At 41.6% G+C, this 17,255-nt stretch overlaps 1 protein-coding gene across 2 annotated transcripts; it reads left to right on the forward strand.

The window, feature by feature from the left end:
• The first annotated feature begins 452 nt into the window (after nucleotides 1-452).
• fcgbp (Fc fragment of IgG binding protein) lies at nucleotides 453-17,255 on the forward strand. Of its 2 annotated transcripts, XM_023331253.1 has the most exons (23): nucleotides 457-629; nucleotides 724-771; nucleotides 1,314-2,564; nucleotides 2,655-3,001; nucleotides 3,094-3,670; nucleotides 3,775-4,373; nucleotides 4,465-5,032; nucleotides 5,136-5,401; nucleotides 6,814-7,155; nucleotides 7,243-7,816; nucleotides 7,909-8,108; nucleotides 8,324-8,465; nucleotides 9,663-9,991; nucleotides 10,073-10,652; nucleotides 10,748-11,346; nucleotides 11,716-12,283; nucleotides 12,654-13,252; nucleotides 13,931-14,498; nucleotides 14,581-14,780; nucleotides 14,904-15,284; nucleotides 15,397-15,683; nucleotides 16,845-16,894; nucleotides 16,989-17,255. In XM_023331253.1, the coding sequence occupies exons 2-22, from the start codon at nucleotides 726-728 to the stop codon at nucleotides 16,852-16,854; spliced, it is 9,033 nt and encodes a 3,010-aa protein (XP_023187021.1). In that variant the 5' UTR covers nucleotides 457-629; nucleotides 724-725; the 3' UTR covers nucleotides 16,855-16,894; nucleotides 16,989-17,255. The 2 variants fall into 2 exon arrangements, with proteins under 2 accessions (XP_014324026.2, XP_023187021.1); XM_014468540.2 differs by lacking the exon at nucleotides 16,989-17,255 and having other exon boundaries at nucleotides 453-629; nucleotides 16,845-16,895.

The following is a 17,255-nucleotide window of genomic DNA, read 5'->3' on the forward strand; positions in this document are numbered from 1 at the left end:
TGCATTTATTTATCCTTCCAGCCAGTCATCCATTCATTCACCAATTCATCCATCTATCCATCCATCTTCTTTCGCTTATTTGGGGTCAGGTGGCGGGGGTAGCAGCCTAAGTAGCAACACCCAGTCTTCCCTCTCCCCAGCCACTTGTTCTCTCTAGGGGAATCTTAAGGCACTTCCAAGCCAGCCGAGAAACATAGTCCTTCAAGCGTGTCCTGGGTCTTCCCTGGGGCCTCCTCCTGGTGAGAACACCTCACCAGAAAGGCGTCCAGGAGGGACCTAATCAGATGCCAGAGCCACCTCAAATGGCTCTTTTTGACCTGAAGGAGCAGCGGCTCTACTCTGAGTCCGTCCTGGATATCTGAACTTCTCACCCTATCTCTAAGTTGCATTACACCCCAAGTACAAATGATTATTCCTAGAAATGTCCACACCCATGTCAGCATGCAACAGGACCTAAAAGTCATTGCCAAGTTTTGGCTCTGTTTGTTTAAGAGGAAGGTTATTGTTAAAGAGAAGCATATATTTTTCTGATTGGCTCTAGTGTTTTTCTTTCTTTTTTTTTCCTCGTCCATCGTTATAAAAAAAGGATGAAGCAGTAAAAACGTTGCTCACACAGAACTAGTCAACAGGTGAGCACATTCTGGATCAAGCAGCATTTGTGTAACTTAGATAATATAACTGTTGGATCCTTTTTAAACTAAAACCATTTTTTTTCTTTTTCAGCCATGGGGATCCTTGTGCTGTTTTGTGTTGTGGGGGCTTTATTGAGTTGTAAGTACAACTAGTTTTTGCTGATTTCTATTACTGTGTAATTTAATTTGTTTGGCTTAAATTAAAGTGTAATTCAGCAAAGTTTTGATTGCATATGACATGTCAATGAACTAAAGTTCTTCAAAATATATCAGTCTATTTCATAAAAAGTGACCATTCATTTCTTCTAAAATTGTGATCCCTTTTCAGCAGCCATCTTTTTGGTTTCTCAAATAGTATAAGGTTTCTTTGTACTATTTGATAAATATATACATATTTATATATTTGTTTTGCCTTTTTATATATTGCATATATACATATAATATATATGTAATATATATTTTTTAAATTTTCAAACATAATTGCCTCTGTGAATCCTTTGATCACTGTGGTGACAATAGTCTCATTAATTTCCTAATGCTTTTATCACATATTTTTAACACACAATATCTTGTGAAACTCAGCTGTGTATCGCTCATTGTTTTTTGAAGCAACTTGAAAAAGCTTTGGCATTAAAGTGTTTCTTCATTTTTTTCACCCGTTTTTCATCCTGTATCACTCAGGTCCATCTCATGCTCTTTGGACAGGAAGGGAGTTTATCCTATCATTTATGGAGAATTATGCACCAGACTATGACAGTCCTCGTTTTCAGCTGTATATTACAGCTGTTCAAGCCAACACCAAAGTGACCGTGCAGGTGCCTCTCTTGAAGTTCAAAGAGGAAAAAACCCTTAAAGCTGGGGAAAGGGTCACTGTCAGTGTCCCTACTGGTGTCGAGATGTACAACAGTGAAAAGTCCTACAAAACTGTTCAGGTTGAAGCTTCAGCAGATGTGTCTGTAACCTCCTTTAACTGCAAGCTCTTCACAGCTGACACCTCTGTCATATATCCAACTACTGCATGGGGGAAAGAATATTTCATCCTCACTCCTCCCAGTGGTCCCTACGGCACTAGCAAAGAGTTTGCTGTGACAAATGGCAAAGACAAAAACCAGGTGGAGATATTCCCTGAAGCATTAATCACCTTTCAGGGACGTGTCTTCAACAAAGGCAATAAGTTGGTTATAGATCTTGAGCCATATGAGAGTGTTCAGCTTCAGAGCAAATATGACCTGTCTGGTAGTCAGGTTACTTCCCAGCGTCCTGTTGCTGTGTTCTCAGGACACACTTGCTTCCTTCTTTTCTCTAAATGCAACCACGTTTATGAGCAGCTTTTACCAGTGAGCAGTTGGGGAACCAGCTTCATCTTATCTGCTCTGAGCTTCCAGAAGAACTATGACTCTGTTTATCTCCAGGCCTCCCAAGCCACCCAAGTCAGTGTTAACGATGGTAAAGGCAAGACTGCCTTTAGTCTCTCCAGAGGCACGATGAAGGAGATCAAATTAAAACACCCTGAAACACTTTTTATTCAGTCTGATCATGGCATCCAGGTTCTGATGCTTTTTAACGGCGTTGAATATAGTTGGTTCCAAATATATGATCCGTTTTTTATGACAATCCTGCCCATAGACCGCTTCTGCTCTTCTTATTCATTAGAAGCTCTTGAAAGTTTTGACAACAAAGCCCTTATTGTGGCAAAAACCAGTGCAACAGCCAGACTTCAATTGGACAACAAAAATCTACCACAAGATGTACAATGGAAAAAGGTTGCTGGGACAGATTTTTCATGGGCAGAGATGTCCTACAAACAAATCTCTGGCAACAACATCCACACTGTGTCCAGCTCTGGTTCTAGCTTTGGGCTCTACAGCATTGGAGTCAGTCAAATGAATGGCTATGGTTCTGTAGGACACTGTATAGAGGAAGGGAATTCAGGTAAGTTGCACAAACTAAAGCTGACCAGAAATCATTTTTTTCTCAAACATATCAGATGAATAATTATAAATATATTCTTTTTTTCTGTAGGCTCTTTATCGTGCAGTAGCATTACTTGTAGTCCCAATGAGGTCTGTGAAATGAGTGGTGGGTTTCCATCCTGTGTGGCCAAACCAGTGAAACCACAGCTCGGTACCTGCTGGGCCATGGGAGATCCTCACTATCGTACTTTTGATGGACGGCGTTTTGACTTTATGGGCACCTGCACATATGTTATTGCTAAAAACTGTGAAAGTAACAGCAAACTCCCAACCTTTGAAGTCCTTGCCCAGAATGAGAACAGAGGCAGCCTCAAAGTGTCATACATTGGTCTGGTCATAGTTAAAGTCTATGATACCACTGTCACAGTAGTTCGGTCTGAAAATGGTCGTGTAAGGGTAAGGGCTTTTTTTATATTTTTTATCTATATTATAATGTGTCAGCTATGTTTTGTTAAATTAACATAATTTGTATTTTTTTTATTGTGCAGATTGACAACAGTTTGTGGTCCTTGCCTATAGTCTTGAACAACAGCAAACTGAATCTGTTTCAATGTGGCCGCTCTGCAGTTATAGAGACTGACTTTGGCCTCTCTGTCCGTTATGACTGGGATCACAATCTTGTGGTCAATCTGTCCAGCAGCTTTGCTGGTAAAACCTGCGGACTCTGTGGTAATTTTAACGGCAGCCCCGCTGATGATTTCACCACACCCTCTGGCACCCAGGCAGGTGGGGCTGTGGCCTTTGGGAGCAGCTGGAAGGTTCCCGGATTGGAGCCTGATCCTAAGTGCATAGATAATTGCGTAGGTGGATGTGACACCTGTAGCAGTTCCTTGATGAATATGTATGGGAGTAACTCGTATTGTGGACTCATTGAAAAAGAAAATGGTCCATTTAACAAGTGTCATCCAGTCATAGACCCACAAGCTTACCTGGAAAACTGTAAATTTGATTTATGCATGGGAGGTGGTCTTCGTCAATTCCTTTGCAAAGCTTTTGAGGCCTACACTGAAGCCTGTCAGAATGCTGGAATCCAGGTTCAAGATTGGAGGAATATGGCAAAATGCCGTAAGTGCCTTAATGCAAAGTAAAAGATAAAGTCTATTTGAATATTCACAATCCATTATTTAAAATTAATCTAATGAAGTTTACTCTGCTTTTTCTCCACACAGCTGCCAAATGTCCAGCAAACAGTCACTATGAGTTCTGTGGAAACGCCTGTCCAGCTACTTGTTCTGACCCAACTGCACCCTCTAAATGCAAACACCCTTGTGTGGAGACCTGCACCTGTGATAATGGCTTTGTTCTAAGTGGAGATAAGTGTGTGCCTGCTGCCAAGTGTGGTTGCACCTATGAGGGTCACTACATTCCTGCTGGGGAAGCATTCTGGGCTGACCAGAGATGCAAGCGATGGTGTAAATGTGTTCCTGGAACCAGGCGTGTAGAGTGCCAGGATAAGGGCTGTGGACCAGGGCAGCAATGCAAATTGGTGAATGGGATAAGAAGGTGTCAAGCATTGTCCCAGAGCACCTGCCATGCCACCGGTGATCCCCACTATTTGACCTTTGATAAGATGCGGTTTGATTTTCAGGGCACATGTGTGTACCAACTTGCTGCACTGTGCTCAAAAGACCCAGAGTTGGTTCCCTTTGAAGTGCTGGTGCAAAATGATCAGAGAGGCAGCAAAGTGGTTTCCTATACTAAGTTAGTACAGATCAATGTCTACTCTACCAGCATTGTCATAACAAATACACACAAAGACTTGATTTTGGTAAGATATCCATAAAAAATATATGTGAGTTTTGATTCTACCTTGATTTTTTTTACTGCACAAGAGTGCAACTAAACTTTCTCTCCTTTAGGTAAATAACGAGCTAGTTAACCTTCCCATTAACCTCAATGATGGGCAGATATCTGTGCATAAAAGTGGATGGGATGCTGTTGTCACCACAGATTTTGGCCTAAAAGTCTCTTTTAACTGGCAAAGTGCTGCATTTGTTACTTTGCCAAGCAACTACATGGGGGCTGTGTGTGGTCTTTGTGGCAACTACAATGGCAAACCCCAAGATGATCTAACCCCTAAGGATAGCAACAAACCTGTCAAGCCAGCAGACTTTGGCTCAAGCTGGAAAGTGGCCGAAATCCCAGGCTGTGTCGAAGGCTGTAAAGGGGTATGTCCCACTTGTGACATTACAGACAAGATTCAGTATGAGAAGAAAGATTTTTGTGGGATAATCAGAGACCCTAATGGGCCGTTCCAAGAGTGTCATGCAAAGGTGGATCCAGCTGACTACTTTGAGGACTGTGTCTATGATGTGTGCCTGTATAAAGGCAGGAAGGATGTACTCTGTCAGGCTATTACATCATACACATCTGCCTGCCAAAAAGTGGGGGCTAAGGTTCACAGCTGGAGGACCACTCAGTTCTGTGGTAAGAAATACGTCAACAATAGAAATAATAATTGTATACTTTTATGTGTACTTTTTTTGTAATGACAATGGCAAATAATTTTTTTTTTGTCCTTCGCTTGCAGCCGTGAAATGTCCCAATAACAGCCACTATGAAATCTGTGCAACTGCATGTCCTGCAACATGTAGCAGTCTTGCTCCTCCTCAGGGCTGTGAGGATATCTGTGAGGAGAGTTGTGCCTGTGATGAAGATTACATCCTCAGTGGAAATCTCTGCGTCCCCTTCTCACAGTGTGGATGCGTCCACAACGACCGGTACTACAAAATAGGCGAGGTGTTTTACCAAAATGGACAGTGTCAGCTTGAGTGCAAATGCACACAAGATGGAGAGGTAATGAATGACAGTAAATATTCTGTCCCTTGCAAAATTATTCATATATACTTTTGTAACTTATTAAGAACCACAAACTATATTGTATGTTGTCAAGGTAGCTGACAACATTGCAGCTGCAAATATTTTAGTGCATGTATCTACCAGGTTTACATATCCAGAGATTCAAACTTGTCTGCATTCTTCTTTGCCTGATAGAGCAAACTCATTCAGATTGGATTGAGATTATCTGTGAACATTCATTTTCAAGGTTTGTGATGAACGCTAAATGGGATTAAATGTCATCAATATCTTTACCCTAGCATTATCGTTCCATGAATTCTGTCCAGATTTTGTTTTGTGTCCCTACTGTTGTGTATAAGTAGCACTTAAAGGGGTTAGCCTATCACCAAACTGACTCAAGCCTACAATACCATCTCAGTGTAAGCCATGTTGAAGCAAGCACGTAATTCTCCATTGCTAATGTTACCATTCAGATGAATAATTGTAAATGTACTCATTTACAATTATTTCTGAAGAGGTATTTTTTCAAAAAAGTTACTTGAATGATCAGAGGTTCCTGAAACTGTTGAAAGCTGAAAGGGCATAATAGCACTTTGCACGAATCTGATAGTTGAATAATCTAAATAACTATCCAGTTTGTTCTCTAATGTTCTCTAGCAATCCATTGAGGCCTTCACTAAATATCTGGATTCATATTGAATTCATTTTAACATATAATTAAGAGACTTCTAAAGGCAATATGAGTAGGGATGTGACAGTAAAAGGAGATTAATGCAATTGGACATTATACTTTTAAATGTTCCCTCCTGAAAAAAATCTAAAAAACTACAAATCATTTGCTGGGCTGCACAGTGCTGCAGTTGGCATCACTGTTGCCTTGCAACAAGATGTTCCTAGGTTCGGTCCGCAGCCTTTCTGCATAGAATTTGCATGTTCTCTCTGTGCATGCGTGAGTTCTCTCAGGGTACTCTGGCTTCCTCCAACAACATGACTGTCAGGTTGATTGGTTTTTCTAAGTTCTCCTTAGGTGTGGGTGTGTGTGCGCATGTATGATTGTCTGTCTGTGTTTCCCTGTGGGGGTGACCTGTCCCAATAACCGCTGGAGATAGGCACCAGCACCCTTCATAACCCCACTAGGGATAAGCATGTGAGATAATGGATGGATGGATAGATATTATTTGTGTTGGTCTATCACATATTTGTGATGTTTTAATTTATATTTTCTTATAGTTACAGCTGCTATGTTGTATTTTAAGTGCTGATTTGGTAATTAAACTTATTGACATTTGTGGTTCTAATGTAACAAAATGCAAAACAATTTCAAAGGGTGAAATCTTTATCAAGGCACAGTTAATTAATTTACCTTGCCTGGATCTGCAAACACTGTTTTATGTGTGTCTTTCACTCAGGTTGAGTGCAAAAACTTCTCATGTGGCCCTAATGAGAAGTGTAAGATAGAGAATGGAGTTCAAAAATGTCACCCAGTTGGGAAGGGTGTTTGTCGAGCTTCTGGTGATCCCCACTACCTTTCATTTGATGGGAGGAAATTTGATTTCCAAGGCACCTGCACGTATACTCTGTCTAAAAGTTGTGGTGTGGAGGGGACCCACCTCCAGGCCTTTTCAGTTCAAGTGGAGAATGAGCAGTGGGACCAAATGAGGGGACAGAAAAAAGTTTCTGTCACCAGGCTGGTTGCAATGGAGGTCTATGGCTTCACCCTCATAATGAGAAACAAAATGCTGGGAGTATTGGTAAGTGATGATATTTTTTTTATTATTATTTGAATGTGTATATTTGTTTCTGCAGTATTTATGTAATATAAATCCTGTGTATTTCAGATAAATGGAGAGTTTAACAACCTTCCGGTCAATCTTAACAATGGAGCAGTTAAGGTTTATCAGGAGGGCAGAAATTATGTCATTGCAACAGATTTTGAACTGGTAGTCACATATGATCTGGTCTACCATGTGACGGTCACAGTACCGGGTAATTACCGTGGTAAAGTCTGTGGGCTATGTGGCAACTTCAACGGAGACAAAAATGATGACTTCCAGATGTCTAACCATCAAGTCACCAATAACGTCAACATGTTTGGAACATCATGGAAAATCACTATTCCCAATGTAGTGTGTGAAAATGGCTGTGAGGGGGATAAATGCCCAAACTGTGATGCAGCTCACAAAGCTGTGTTTTCAAAGCCCACTTACTGTGGTATCATTGCAGCAGCCAATGGACCTTTCGTAGCCTGCCACAGTAAAATTGACCCACAGCTGTACTTTGATGACTGTGTGTTTGATTTGTGTGCCTCCAACGGAGAAGGAAATGTGCTTTGTGACAGCGTAGCAGCCTATGCTTATAACTGTCACTTGGCAGGAGTGGATGTCAAAGACTGGAGAACTCCATCCTTCTGCCGTAGGTTTTCCTATTGTCATATTATTGGGTCCTACATAATAAAAAAATATTTTTCTCACATGTTTTTAATTTTAGCTGTTTTTCTTCTTTAGCCATGAAATGCTTTTCCAACAGTCACTATGAAATGTGTGCTGAAACCTGCTCTACTTCCTGTCCTGGCCTCACGGAAATTGTTGAGTGCCCCACTGGCTGTACAGAAGGCTGTGAATGTGACACTGGCTTCCTCTTCAACGGACAGACGTGTGTCAACGAAACTGAATGCGGCTGCTATGAAAATGGAAAAACATACAAAGTACAGTTTAGCAACTCTTTCAGTAAACCTGCATAAGACTATAATTATAAAAATGAGCTGATATATGAGCTCCATTTGCTTCACACAATGGGGCAGGATTTTAGCTATTTACATTAAGATGTAATCTGCATAAAAGTTAAGTTTAATCTGAAACTTGTTTTAATTTGCCCTTGAAGGAATTTAAACCCACTATTTTCTTTTTTTTTATTTACCAGCCTGGTGAAATCATATATGAAGAGGAATGTAACACAAAGTGCACATGTAATCCAGCAACAGGCCTTGTCTGTGAAAAATATTCATGTCCTAAAGACACTAAATGCATGGTCAAGAACGGAATCCGGGCATGCCACAACACAGGTAAGATGCAAACACTACAACATATTTACTGATATCAAGTAAAGTGGGAAATAAAGTAATAATACTTTATTTTCAAAAATATATGTTGAATTTATTGGTTAATACAAATGTATTCAAACCCCTGGAATAATGTATATGTTGACATATAACAACCAGAAATTTTGATGTATCTAATTGAGACATTATGTGACAGACATAACTGAGTTAATGGAAAATGATGTTTTAAAAATCTCCAATCTAGCATTCACACTAGAGTGGCAATATGCAAGTCATTGTAAAAAAAAATAAAGAAAATAAAAAAGAATAAAATACAGCTTACTCTGCAGTTTGACAGTGCTCTGATCCCATAGAACTAAAAGTGAACTGTCTAGTATACATTTAAAATGTTTTACATTGTAGAAAACATTACATCATCTTAAACAAACCATCCCCATGGTAAAACGAGATGATGACGGTATTATGCTGTGGGGGTGATTTTCTTCTGTATCTCAAGGAAGGCTGGTAAGAGTTAATGGAAGTATTGATGGTGCTTAATGCAAGTCAGTCATGAAGTACAACCTGTGTCAGGGGTGTCAAACTCCAGTCCTCAAGGGCCACTGTCCTGCAGTTTTAGATGTGCCACAGGTACAAAACACTGGCATGAAATGGCTTTATTACCTCCTTCATGTGTAGATAAGTTCTCCAGAGCCTTGCTAATGACCTAATTATTCTATTCAGGTGTGGTGTAGCAGAGGCACATCTAAAAGTTGCAGGGCAGTGGCCCTCCAGGACTGGAGTTTGACACCTGTGTGTTAGAGTCTGCAAAAACATTGAGAGTGCAGCGGAGATACACTCTAATTGAATGTTTAGATCAAAGCCTACATATGGTTTAGCTTAGTCTAGTAAATATCTAGACTTGAATCCAATGAAAAATGTTGTAAGATCTGAAATATTATGTGTACAGGCACTCTTTACCAAATCTGATTGAGCTTGAGCCAAAGAAGAAGTGATTGTTTTTCTTTCTAGATGTCCAAAGATGTTAGAGACATTTCCTAAAAGACTCTAGAATTTTAGCATTGTAGGTGGAGGTTATGCTAACTTGTGGAACAAACTACAACGGCAAGGTTGAGATCACAATGTAGCAAAAATGTAAACAATTTCAAGGAGTATGAATACTTTTGAAAGCCACTGGAACTTAATCTCGATTGTCTCTTTCAGATCCCTGCAAAGATGCTAATTGTCGTGTCCAAGAAGAATGTCGTGTTGAGAAGGGCAAGGCTCTGTGTGTGCCCAAGTTCACTGGCACCTGCTGGGCCTGGGGTGACCCACACTACCACACTTTTGATGGGTACAACTTTGACTTCCAAGGAACCTGCAAATATGTTATCTCCAAAACCTGTGGCACTCTATATGGTCTTGTTCCATTCTCTGTAAACGAAAGGAACGACAACCGAGGCAACACAGCGGTTTCTTATGTCAGGGAGGTTGATGTGCTTGTTTATGGGTATACCATAACAATTCGAAAGAACCAAATTGGTCAAATTATGGTGAGATTTTAACCTCCTGACTGATTCACCTGCCAAGTTTCTCTGAGTGGTGTGAGTATTGTTCTGATATTTGCTTTTCAGGTGGATGGTGAGCTGGTGAATCTTCCTGTTCAGCTGGGTGATGGTGAAGTGACTGTGTTTCAAAGAGGGAATGCTGCTGAGCTACAGACAGATTTTGGTCTAGTTGTCACCTATGACTGGAACTGGCACGTTGTCATCAAGCTTCCTAGTAGCTATTATGGCAGTGTCTGTGGCCTGTGTGGCAACTTCAATGGCAACAGTGGAGATGAGCTCCAGAACCCTACTGGCCAAGTTATCTCTTCAGTGATTGAGTGGGGAAAGAGTTGGCAAACACCTGATCAGGACAAGGACAATCCCTGCTGGGATACATGTGAGAAAAACTGCCCTACCTGTGACGATAACGACAAGAAACTCTACCAGACTCAGGCTTTCTGTGGGGCCCTAACAGCAAAGACAAATAATGTGTTCCAGAAATGTAATGGGAAATTAGACCCTCAGGCCTTCATGAACAGCTGCGTGTATGACATGTGTTTAAATAAAGGAGACAAAAAGATGCTGTGTCAGGCACTAGACTCCTATAATCAACAGTGTCGAGAAGATGGAATAATAATCAAGAACTGGAGACAGACGTTTGGCTGTCGTAAGTTTAAAAATTATTCTGCTGAAGATTGTAGTTAAATATTTAGCATCTTCTCATCCTTCTTTCTGTCTTTGGAACATTTTATTTACATCCAGCCATGAACTGTCAAAGGTACAGCCACTATGAAGAATGTGCCAGCCCCTGTCAGCCATCCTGCCCATTCCCCGAGGAAAAGCAGATGTGCAGCGGCACGTGTGTGGAGGCCTGTGTGTGTGACATGGGTTATGTTCTCAGCGCTGGTGTGTGTGTACCATCTAAAACATGCGGATGCTCATATCAGGGACTCTACTTCAAGCCAGGCCAGCAGTTCTGGGCTGATGAAACTTGTGGTCGCCTGTGTACGTGTGACACAACTCTGGGCATGGTGACATGCCGTGATGCCTCCTGCTCTTCCAATGAGAAATGCACCGTAATTGATGGAGAGCGTGCTTGCAGGCCCATCAGCTACGGCCTGTGTACAGCCTCGGGTGACCCACACTATCGTACCTTTGATGGTCGCAAGTATGACTTCCAGGGCACATGCGAGTATCAGCTGGCCGGACTGTGCTCCCAGCATGCTGGGCTGGTGCCCTTTAATGTGACTGTGCAGAATGACAACCGGGGAAGCAAGGCAGTATCCTACACCAAGACTGTCAAGATTTCCATTCATGGTGCCACTCTCATCATCAGCAAAGAGTACCCCTACAAGGTCTTGGTGAGTATTGATGAAGTGGTATGAATAATAAAGCATGTGGATGTTGTATTAATACCAATAGGAGTAATCTGCTTTTCTGCACATTTGTGGAGGGATAAGAATTAGGACACAGCTTCCAGTCGTTTCACTGAAAATAAAAACCCATCTGATTCGAATGAGTGGATGATAATTTCCTTTGTATCTGTGCTAATTTCCTCATCCCTCATGCTCTACTGTATATATATTTAATCACATATTAAAAATTTAATCCAGACAGTCTTAATTAAACTAAGATTTAACTGCACATTAGAATAGATCAGTGGGGTGTGCAGAATTATTAAATGTATAATCTCCTAAAAATACCCCCCACCCCCATTCTCTGCTCTACAGCTGAATGGGCAGCTTGCTTTGCTGCCTCTGGATTACAATAATGAGCTGACTGTGTTTCAAAGTGGCCGTACAGCTGTATTGGAGACTGTGGCTGGTATCACCGTGAGCTTTGACTGGGGAAGCACAGTGACCATCTCTCTGCCCAGCACCTACCAGGGCATGGTTTGCGGTCTGTGTGGCAACTACAACGGCAAAGCTCAGGATGACCTGGCCATGCCTAATGGACAGACCGCTCCTGATGGGACCAGGCTGGGGGACAGCTGGCAGGTGGGCATCACACCTGGCTGCTCATCTGTCTGCCAAGGGCCTTGGTGCCAGGCCTGTTCAGACTCGCAGAAGAAAGTCTACCAAGCTACCAAGTACTGTGGTATCATTGCTGATAAGGCAGGGCCCTTCAGAGAGTGTCACAGTCTTGTGGACCCCACTCCGTACATGGAGGACTGTGTTTATGATGTTTGTCAGTACCATGGTCATCAAGGCTCAGTTTGTGATGCAGTGGAAGTGTATGTGTCTGAATGTCAGAGCAGAGGAATCACAATCCACTCCTGGAGAACAAATACGTTCTGCCGTAAGTTGTGTTTTTTCTTTATCAACTTAAGGTCTGCCGTAAGTTGTGTTTTTTCTTTATCAACTTAAGGGTATATTTAATTATTTTTTTACAATATTTCCTATCCACTTGTGTAGAGGCTTGTAGCTCACCATAATTATATTAATTTCCATGACTAAAATTGAGAAATATTTTAAATACCGGTAACCTGGCAGAACGCAAGTTAGTTCAAGGTAGCCAAAACAATGGAAAAAGTTATTGTGTTTTACATGTGTTTCATACTTTCAAGACGTTTACATGCTATGGCTCATAAAATATGAAGCATCCACTTTAAGCATTGTTTTAAGTATGTATGTCACTTTTATTCTGGGTGTTTTTTTCTGTCCTGCAGCAATGAAGTGCCCTGCTAACAGCCATTACACCCTATGTGCCACGGGTTGCCCAACCAGCTGTGCTAGCTTAACCTCTTTCGCCACCTGCCACAGGCGCTGTGCAGAAGCCTGTGAGTGTGACCAAGGCTATCTGCTAAGCGGGGAAACTTGTGTGCCAGTGAGAGAGTGTGGATGCTCTTATGATGGTCAGTACTACAAGAAAGGGGAGGTGTTTTACCCTGAAGACAAGTGCATGAAGAAATGCACCTGTGGAGAGAATGGGGCTGTAACCTGCCAAGAGGAGAAGTGCCGTAAAGGAGAAGTCTGTAAGCTCCTAAATGGTGTGAAAGGATGCCATCCAGAGGGTGAAGCAAAGTGTGTGGCTTCCGGTGATCCTCATTACACTTCCTTTGATGGTCGGAGGTTTGACTTCCAGGGTACCTGCATCTATACGCTGGCGAAAGTTTGCGATGATGACAAAGGTCAGCTCACACCATTTACTGTTACCCAGGGCAACGAGAAGTATGGAAATGGAAAAGTGGCTGTAACCAATGCAGTTGCAGTGACAGTCTATGGTTATGTGATATACATTCAACAGCGCCTGCCATGGAAAGTCATTGTGAGTTTGAGCATTTTTTCCAGTACATTTGTTAGCTTGCTACAAAGTTTTTTAAAGATACTTTTTCTCTGGTTTTGTAAAAATCTATCCACATTTTCTCTGAGATTCCAAGGGAAAGTGTTGCAATACCATGTATGCTGTTGAAAAAATATAACTTTAATGATACCAAAAATCAGAAGAAAAAAGTTCAGGAGCATGTCTTTTGCCCAAGATATACTTGGGCAAAAGAGTCCATTTTAAATTAATTCAGAAACAGTATTTAAACTACAAACATGTTATTGTGATGTCCTGTACAGAAGAACAGAGTAAATATGTTCAAAAATCTTTCTTTTTGTTAAGCTTTTTTTTTTTACCCATCCAGGGGGTCTTTTGTGGGCTCTAGTGTGCCTTGTATGAAAGTAGGCTGACAGGAAAGGGGGGAAGGCATGTGGCAAATGTCGTCGGGTCCTGGAGTCGAACCCGCGACAGCCGCGTCGAGGACTCAAGGCCTCCAAACATGGGTCGCGCTATCCCGTACGCCACCACGGCACGCCCTTGGGGTTTTTTAGTTTGCTTTTTGACAGGATTTGCAAGCGTAGCAGGAAACGTATCTTTTAAAAATATAAAATGTTTATGAGGACAGGACTTTAGCCTTTTCAGCACAGTCTTCACAATGTTTTCTTTAACTTATGTTTACAGGTGAATGACGAATTGCTTAACCTGCCTCTCTCACTGGAAGAAGGCAGTCTGATTGTCACTCAGGAAGGTCGCAATATAGTGATCCGAACAGTGTTTGGGCTCAAAGTCCTCTACGACACTGTGTACTATGTTGAGGTGGTTGTTCCTTCTACATACCAGGGTAGGATGTGTGGTCTGTGCGGCAACTACAACAACAAAGGTAGTGATGATTTTATGCTTCCCGGTGAGAAACAAACTAATGACATCACTGACTTTGGGAAGGCGTGGGTGGTGGACCTTCCTGGATACATGTGCGGTGGCTGTGGAGGCCAATGTTCTTCATGTGAACCAGTGAAGGCAGCTTTGTATGGAAAACCAGACTCCTGTGGCATCATCAGTGCACCTAACGGACCTTTCAAAGCCTGCCACAGTAAAGTTGATCCTGCCTCATATGTGTCTAATTGTGTGTTCGATGTCTGTGCAACTGATGGCAACAAGGATACGTTGTGCGACAGCATACAGGCCTATGCTCTGGCCTGCCAGGGTGCAGGAATTCAAATCCAGCCATGGAGAAGCACCTCCTTCTGCCGTAGGTCACATAGTAGCATTTTACCTACCTATCCAAGCTACCTACAATTTGTTATTAATAAGCACATTTTGTTTTATTGCAGCTGTTTCCTGCCCTCCACATAGTCACTATGAAGTGTGTGCGGACACCTGCAAAGGGACATGCGCCAGCTTCCTTCAACAAGTCACTTGCTCTGAAAGCTGTTTTGAAGGATGCCAGTGTGATGCAGGCTTTGTTTCTGATGGCATTCAATGTGTTCCACTTGACAACTGTGGGTGTGTGCACAACAACAAATACCTGACGGTAAACTTTGAGAGAGACTTAACATCTGCTAAATCTGGTGGACAAGAAATTACTCATATATTTCATTTTCGTGCCAACGCTCACCATTGAATTGGGATTTTACTATCCCTAACTGTGTTTCAGGTGGGTCAAACTGTAGTAGACAAAGACTGCAGCTCCAAATGTGAGTGCCAGGCCTCTGGGCTGGTTACATGTGAAAAGCTGCTCTGTACCAATGGAGAGGTCTGTGACGTGAGAGATGGGGTCAGAGGTTGTCATGTCATACAGGGCCATTGCAATATCAGTCCGGTTGGCGAGCTGAGCTCCTTTGATGGCATGTCTGGAAAAATAGGAGCACAAGGGGCTTTTGACTTGGCATCTCTTTGTAACGAGGCCAGTAACCAATGGTTCCGTGTGGTTGTGGATGTGAGGCTTTGCAGAAAGAATGCGCCTCTCGCTGTTGCCGCTTTGTATGTGTTCTTTAAGGACACTACAGTGGTAGTAAACAGTGAGCATGTAACCTGGGTGAGGAGTTTAAACCATGAGCCTTTTAAAGCAGAAACAATTTAGACTGTTGGGGAGCTTTTTTTTTTTTTTACATCTTTTCCTCTTATTTCCTATTCATTATATTCTCCAGGTAAATGGTCGGAAGGTGTCCCTGCCCAGCAAAGTGACAAATGAGTTATCAGTCCAAATCTCAAACAGGAGTGTGGTTATTGAGAGGCTCTCAGGTGTGCAGGTTATCTATTCTATGTCACAGAAGGTCACTGTCACTGTTGATGGTAACCTATCTGGTGAAATTTGCGGTGCCTGCGGCAACTACAACAATAACTCCAAAGATGACATGAAGACAGCAGATGGGAAAATTGCAAGTGATTTCTCAGCTGTGATTGGGTCTTGGAGTGCTGAAGACTTCCCTAGATGGTGAGTATTTTAAACATTCTGCAACATTTTGTGATAAAAATGTTGTAATATCTGCAGTCCTTTCAGACACTGCCTTGCAAAAAGATATTTTTACTGTTGCCACTACTATTTCATTGGGATTTCATGAGATGAAACAGCACAAGTGAATGCAAAATTTCAAAGCATAACTGAAAAGCGGGTAAAGATATTCTGCAACTGCTGTGAAAAGCAATGCTTCAAAGTATTTGGAAGGGTTACTAAAAACAAATGCACTCATACTTTTCAGTTTTTTTATTTGTATGTCCACTTCATAATGGTGTGCTGCCTTCTGTTAGTCCATCAATAAAATACAAATAATAATAATAATAATACATTGAGAACTTGAGGCTGTCACATGAGAAAATTCAAAAGAAAAAAGGTCAAAGAAGGGAATACATTTACAAGTGGCAACATGTTGCATGTTTATATCACAGTGCTTCTCACGCTGGCTTTTTTGCTTCGAACAAAATAACTTCACCTTCTCGTTCATTGTCTTTAACCTCTTTAGTTAAGGCGTACGATGCAATTTTTCCGCTCTATTATCCAAACTTTCAACTTAATTTGACCGGTGAAATAATCAAGCAGAGATCGGTGAGAGAAGGGACGTTGCTACAACTATTCAACCGCTTACTCTCTTAACAGCATGAACTAAACAAGGACTCCACAGAGCCCCTTTTAAAAGAATGAGAGTGTGGTTTTTAATTGCATTTGGCTCAATTTAATTAAGAAATGCTAGAGAATCCCCTATGGTAATTACTGATTAAAAAGCAGGTGAGGCTGACAGGCATGGCCATCAAAAGCTACCAAGCTTGCAATCCAATCTCTGCTTGTCATCCAAGGACACTTAAGACTCATCTGGGTGCAATATTAATTTGAGAACTTGTCTTTAGTTTAGTGTCCTAGCCTCAAGTTAGACCTTTGGAATCCCCCCATGTACCCCTCCCCCCTCCACTTCCTCTTATTTAGTTATTTCACCTTGAGAAACACAAGAAAATAACCCAAAGAAGAAGTGCTTGCTCTTACATATGTGCATGGGAGGATTCAATTCTCAGAAGAACTGCTTGTAGTCTCTGCTGTGCTTGAGTGGAAATAAAATCCCTTCCTCCAATGCCACTTTGACTGCAATTTTCTTTTCCGCTGCAGTGGCCTGTAGAGAAGCTGCTTCTGTGTCGATAGAGGCCACTGGTACACAGGTAAATTATGAACCCATTTCCTGTGGAAAAATGTGAATGAATAAGACAGTTGTACAGTGTGACGTATATGTGTGTGTTTTTCTCTGTTATACAGGAAGAAGAGAGGTTTCTTTGTTTGCAGCCCTGATTGCCATACTTCACCGCTTCCTCCTGATTGTCATTGCAGTTTTTGTTGTTTCCTGGGGATTTGGTTCTCTATTGTTCTCTTTGCTGTTATTGAACCAAATGGCTTACTCTTGTGCAACATCGCCATCTAGTGGAAGAAAAAAAAAGAAACTATACCTGATTTGGTATACTTTCCCAATCTTTTGCAAATGTGTAATCCTACCTGATCACTGAATAAATATATACCTGATTACAA

Source organism: Xiphophorus maculatus, chromosome 3, assembly GCF_002775205.1.
Source record: "Xiphophorus maculatus strain JP 163 A chromosome 3, X_maculatus-5.0-male, whole genome shotgun sequence".
Lineage (NCBI taxonomy): Eukaryota > Metazoa > Chordata > Actinopteri > Cyprinodontiformes > Poeciliidae > Xiphophorus > Xiphophorus maculatus.

What these genes read in the sequence shown, in the direction of transcription:
- fcgbp (XM_014468540.2), top strand. Translation starts at nt 726, where the DNA reads ATGGGGATCCTTGTGCTGTTTTGTGTTGTGGGGGCTTTATTGAGTT. An exon ending in TGTGGGGGCTTTATTGAGTT is followed by an intron (nt 772 to 1,313) that starts GTAAGTACAACT and finishes TGTATCACTCAG; the next exon opens with GTCCATCTCATGCTCTTTGG. An exon ending in GAGAACTCCATCCTTCTGCC is followed by an intron (nt 7,817 to 7,908) that starts GTAGGTTTTCCT and finishes TTTCTTCTTTAG; the next exon opens with CCATGAAATGCTTTTCCAAC.